The sequence below is a fragment of the Nicotiana tomentosiformis genome, chromosome 7 (assembly GCF_000390325.3).
Source record: "Nicotiana tomentosiformis chromosome 7, ASM39032v3, whole genome shotgun sequence".
Taxonomy (NCBI): Eukaryota; Viridiplantae; Streptophyta; class Magnoliopsida; order Solanales; family Solanaceae; genus Nicotiana; species Nicotiana tomentosiformis.
Window position 1 is genome coordinate 123321384 of NC_090818.1, and position 6241 is coordinate 123327624.

General features: G+C 35.8%; 1 protein-coding gene across 1 annotated transcript; it reads right to left on the bottom strand.

Moving 5' to 3' along the window:
• Window positions 1–2730: 2730 nt before the first annotated feature.
• Window positions 2731–4883, bottom strand: LOC104109583 (late embryogenesis abundant protein ECP63-like). Its single transcript, XM_009618919.4, has 2 exons — window positions 3911–4883; window positions 2731–3275 (listed from the first exon to the last, which is right to left on the bottom strand). The coding sequence occupies exons 1-2, from the start codon at window positions 4793–4795 to the stop codon at window positions 2868–2870; spliced, it is 1293 nt and encodes a 430-aa protein (XP_009617214.1). The 5' UTR covers window positions 4796–4883; the 3' UTR covers window positions 2731–2867.
• Between the last annotated feature and the right edge of the window lie 1358 nt (window positions 4884–6241).

Sequence of the window (6241 nt, forward strand, 5' to 3'; positions counted from 1 at the left end):
AGTTTATGGGGTTTCTATATTCATATGTAACAACTAAACTTTCATACATGTAATTCCATCTAATTGGACAAGGTTTAGGAACCTTTCTTTCTCTTAGGCCAAATTCATCGCATCTTTTAAAATATTCTCTAAGTCTACTTCTACGGTTTGAATAAAAAGCCAATTAAGAGCCATTTTAACCTTTTCAATTTTAACATTTAAAATTCGCATACCATCACCCACAATTAAATGGTAAATATGACAAATACATCTAACATGAAAAATGTTACTAAATGCAGGACTTAGTGTAGTGGTAAGCAAGGTTACATCATTTGTGTTACTAGTAGCATTATCCATTGAAACTGACATTATTTTATAACTAATTCAAAAATATCTACAAATATCCGTAATCGTGCTAGAAATAAACTGCCTTGTGTGACATGAATTAATTATTCTATAGGCAATAATACACTTTTGCATTATCCAATCCTCATCAATCCAATGACTGGTAACAGTAAGGTAATCACAGTCATTAACACTTCTACCAGTATAAGTTGTAATAGTAACACGATAATTTATATGAGTAAATAAATAGCGCAAATATTGTTCATATTCATGTTTATATTTATAAATATCACTCTTTACGGTTGTGCGAGGAAAACCTTTATAAGTAGGATTATAAATTTTTCTAATATAATGCACAAAGTGGGGGTTAGAAGGAAAACTATAGGGTAAGCACATAACAGTGACCATTTTTGCCAATTCTTCCCGATCTTTTTTGGATCATAATATAAAATACCACCGGTAACAGTGTTAATTCCCGATTGAAATTGATTTGACCCGGTACTAAGGTCAGCCTAACTAGGTGCACTTGTCCCCTCGGCCAAAGCTTTCATACAAAAATATCTAGCTTTATCTTGAGGGTGTAGCAATATGTGTTTAGTCAAACTTCCCGTCCCCCCTCCCCCGACTTCCAACATATTTAAAAATTAACTCTTTGCCACAAGTTTTACACTTAGCCCTATTTTTTTCTCTTAGTTGAGTAAAAAATGGCCAAACAAGAGATGTTTCTGCCCGTTTAGAAGGTTGTCTAGAAAAAGTAGGGGCAGTAACAGGAGGGTTAGACGGGGGATCATTTGGATTATTATTAGTTAGGTTAACTTCAGGAGCAGGACTAGTGGGTGTATCGTCATCCGGTTGCGTTTCATCAAAATCTATTTCTTCATCATCATTTTCATCAACAGTTGGATTACCATAAAAAGCATTCATATATTCATGGTTTAATTGTTCACCGGGTGCAATATTATGGAAAAATTGACTCTCGGTAAATTGTAAAAAATTATTATCGCTATCAAGAATAGCAGGTGTAGGACGGGTAACAGGTTTCGGCCGGGGAGCCGGAGGAAATGGAGGAGGAACAAATTGGCCACTAGATTCACCACTATTGGATTTTCCCTTATTTTTACTAAATATTTTTTTAGGGAATAAACCATCTTAATTAATCAAGCAAAGTAAATAAAACAAACAAAACTATAATATTAAAACTTAAGAGTTGGAACGAGTTTACCGAATTGACGAACAACTTGTTGAAAAATAATTATCGTTGAAGACTTCAATTCACCAACTTCACAATTTTGCACAAATTGTAACAATTAAGTAAGCAATTATAGAAGAATATTAGAGAGAGATTGATGATTTTGTGAGAAAAATGAAAGAATGAGGGGGTATTTATAGTTGAAAATAGGAAAAAGTGTAATTATAAAAAGTTTGGGGGGTTAAATGGCTATTTTGCAAATAGCCAATGGCTAGTTTTTAAATGGCCAAACGGTCAATTTTTTTTTTTTTAAAAAAAAATTATCCGTTGGGCCCGTTTAGGACCGTTTGAACCGGCCCACTTCTGAGCCGGTCCCGGTCTCGCGGGCCTCCCCTATAAGACCGGCCCACTACCCGGCCCACCACCCCACGGTCCCGATCCTATCCGGTTAGGACCGTTTAGACCCACCGCCCATGTGGGCTTGCGGTCCTGGGCCGATCCCGATCCTAACCGGCCCACTAGCCACCCCTAGTTCAACTGAATCCAAAAGTTTTGATTCAGACCTTATATTTTTATTAAAAGTATATATACAAATATTAAATTTCAATTCAGTAACTCAAATGTTAATATACATCCCAACCCCATAATTCAAATGGAATCTTAAATCCGCTTCTAACTATGCTATCTTATGCAAAATAGAGTGTAGCAAAACTACTAATCCATCGTAGATTTCATGGAACAATACTCATATTATCTGATTATTACGATTGACATAACCACACGCCCACCTTGCGCTGGAAGATATCCACTTATTGTGCTGACTCTGGTTCTCTGTTTAAATTTGTAAAATGAAAAGTGAGTGGTGATTCCGTTGACTCGTTAAATAGAAATATTATCCATAACAATTGGAACAAATTACACACCCGATGCATAACTTCAGGCCATCAAAAAGAATGTAGAAACAAGCACTTTAATATTAGATCAACTCCAGCAGCAAAGGTGGCTTTGATCTAATATTTTTCGTTCACTTCTATTCGTAATACTAGGCTTAAATAGTTCTAAGATTAGTTTTAAGACGACCTAAATACAACTGTGTCTATATCATTTTTCAAGTTAGATAACAAGCCGCAACTAATGTTAAGTAGTTGTTTCTCATAAATGTCAGGCGCTGACACTTCCCAAGTTTTAAAATGCTTATAAGGAAAGTAGACAAAAAAGAAACCGAACAGAAATCTCATACTAGTACATATTTTACTTGGTAACACAAACAAAAATATAACACAGCGAACTTGAAAATTACACAAAATACATGACCAAAATGTCCAGCAATTATATTCTTATCAGATCCCAACTTTTAGTATTTCACTTTCACATTCTTCCCAGAGGCATCCTTGGCCTCAACCTCGGCAATGCCCTCCACATCCATTCTCCCCACGTCGTTAAACGTCTGGCCGGTCAACTGATCGGCCACTTTCAGCGTCACGGCGGTTCTCCCCGCCGGAGTATCCTCGACGTCCACCACCATCTTCGATCCGCCGGTACGCGTCTCATCTGTAGTGGTAGTGTCACGCATACTAGATGGTGCTAATGTGTCTTTAATTGCGTCTCTTACACTTCCAAGTGCACCAAAAATACCACCACCACCGCCGGAAGCCGCCGCCGCCCCCTTACTCTCATCCCTTTTCTCATAATCGCCACCTTCACTAATTTTCATTTCATCCATTCTCCTCCTTGTTGCTTCTTCAGTCTCATGATACTTATCCTGCAATGACATTATTAACAACTTACCCATCAACCCTAGAGCGCTAAACTTCTATATATTGAAAATGTAGAAAATATTTTACATAAAAAAACGTAGTGCCTTCAAACTACAGCTCATATAGGTAGAACCAATAGCTTAATTTATTTTTCAATGTAGAAATAAGTTTACATAAAAAATATAGTGCCTACAAGCTACAACTCATATTGGTGGAATCAACAAATTCCTTTTTCAATTCCTGTCATTTCCTGCTATAATATTTCTTGCTATAGTAGGTTTAAAAATATGTTCACAGTGCAAAAATCATTTTTCCAATACAACAAAAGTTCACATAAAAAAAACATAGCGCCTACAAGCTACATCTCATATAAGATGGAATCAATAACTTAAATCTTTTTTAACTTCCTATTATTTTTATTTCCTGATATAATAGGTTAAAATACGGTGCAAAAAATATTCACTTTGTCCCGTGAAAACGGGAGTTAAATCTAATAGGTAATAATTAATTAACATTCTAAAATTTGGTATTGATACCATAAAAAAATATACAACAAAGGCCATAATATTAATTATTCCATAGTTTTATTCCAAATTCTACTAACAGAAACTAAGCATATCGAAGGCTATAAACGGCTAACCTTAGCAGCTTGATTAGTATCCTGTGCCTTCTGCTTAGTAATTTCCGCAGTTTGTTCAGCCTTGTGTTTCGTAGCTTCAGCCATTTCCCCCGCTTTCTGTTTTGTCTCCTCCTTTTTCCCGGTTAACATATCCATCGCGCGCCTCGCCGCGTCGGCAGCAGAATCCTTCAACTCTGCTAATTTGCCCACTGTGGTATCTTTGCCTTCTTTCGCTTTCTCGGCCGTGTAATCCTTGTATTCCTCACTCTTCTGCATCGTTGTGTCCTTTGCTTCTTTAGCTTTCTCTGCTGCATAGTCCTTGTACTCTCCTGCTTTAGCAGCTGCACTGTCTTTCGCTTCTTTAGCTTTCTCCATGGTTGAATCCTTTGCTTGTTTCGCCTTCTCTGCTGCATAGTCCTTGTACTCTACCGCTTTAGAAGTTGTACTGTCCTTCGCTTCTTTGGCTTTATCTGCAGCATAATCTTTGTACTCTTCCGTTTTCCCAACAGTTGCATCTTTTGCTTGCTTTGCCTTTTCAGCAGCAGAATCCTTGTACTCTACTGCTTTACCAGTTGTACTATCTTTAGCTTGTTGTGTTTTCTCAGCAGCAGAAGTTTCAGTACCCTTAACTTTTTCAGCAGCAACATCTTTTGAATGTCTTGCATTATCTGCCACTATTTCGGCCGTGTCGCTTGTAACGGCGGCGGTTTCGTGGGCTTTTCCGGTGACTGCTTCTTTAGCATGTCCAAGAGTTCCTTGAACAGATTTGATTATACTGCCAATAACACCGGGCTTTTGTTCATATTCTTGAGCCTTTCTTTCTTTGTTCACATCACTGAGTTCGTCTGCTGCTAATCTTGCGGCTGCTTCTGCTCTTTCTTCTTTCACTACTTGTTTTGACTCCATTGTTTCTTCTTCTAATAAAAAACACTAATAATGGAATAAGAAAATCAGATTTTTTTCTTGTTTTCGAGTTTAGGATTTAAGAATATGTTCTATCGTGAATGGGGGAATGGTTATATATGTTGAGCTGGTTAAGAACTTTGATTGGACACGTGGAGAAGGGAAGGGTTAGAAAGTGACACGTGGGTGGTGTTGTTGGTATTTGACACGTAGCATTGAAAGGTGTCACCTTGTAGTGCATGCAAGGAGGAAGCTTAGTGTATAGGAATTGGTTCTTGATTCGAGGAGGTGGATAAGAGAAGAAGTTTCTAGTTTTACCGTCAATGAGAGTTGAGATCGGTGGCTTTTGTCTACTGATCTCTAGGTCGCAATTAAAGAGGAAAGTGTTCGGATCTCGGGAGTCGATCGAATTATTTTTTGGTCATAAATATTTTATGTTATTTAATTATTTTAAATTATTAATTAATATAATTTATAATATTTTTACGTTGTTTTTAAATATATAAATTTATTTTGAAAAGCTGAAAAATTTAATGTCCAAATATATAATCAAAATTAAAAAGTTTAATTTCCGAAAAGCAAAAAGCGTCACAGAGGGAGTATTAACGTTGAGAATTGGATTTTATGTTCTGTTGGGTGTACGAAAATGGACCCAATGGGTTGTGGGCTGGCCTGGAATGGAAATGAAGAATTAATCAAGCGAGTGCATTAAACTTGGAGAAAGGATAGAACTTTATTGGTGTATTATACGCCAATTTTCTTATGTATTTGTGTTAAGAAAATTTGTTACAGATTGAGGATGAGTCCTTCCAACAACAGAACAACAACTTTTACCATTACATTAAAAATTCCTGTAGTCAATTTATAGTTTGCAAGTAATTTGTATATGATGTATTTGGGATATTACCAGTGGCGAAGTCAGGAATTTTACAAAGAATGTTCAAGGTTTATTACTATATATTTATAAAAACTAATTTTTTACCCATATATATAGTATAATTTTCTATATACTCAATGCAGTGTTCTGATGAAGACTGTTCAATTGAACAATCTTCACTCTAAGTAGCTACGCCATTGGATATTGCAACATGAGGTGCATTGCTTGTTCAATAATGTTGGAAAAATTATATAGTATAGTCGTTCTAAAAAATAATAACTGATAAAATATATATTTTTTATATATTAATAAATAATATAAATTATATATAATTTATATTAATCGATATTTATTTTATGTATATTGTCTAGCAAATGTAATAATTTTTGATTGATGAACCAAATGCGTATCTTGCTCGTAAATGCTCTTAAGTCCATTAGCAAGATAAGGTTTGGCCATGTTACGCTATGGTCCGCGGTTTGTGACAACAAAAGTCATTTTTCTCATTTATCAGCGGGAGTCGTTTTTCATATTCTAGTCTTAGTCTAGTCTAGTATATATAGGCTAGGGTT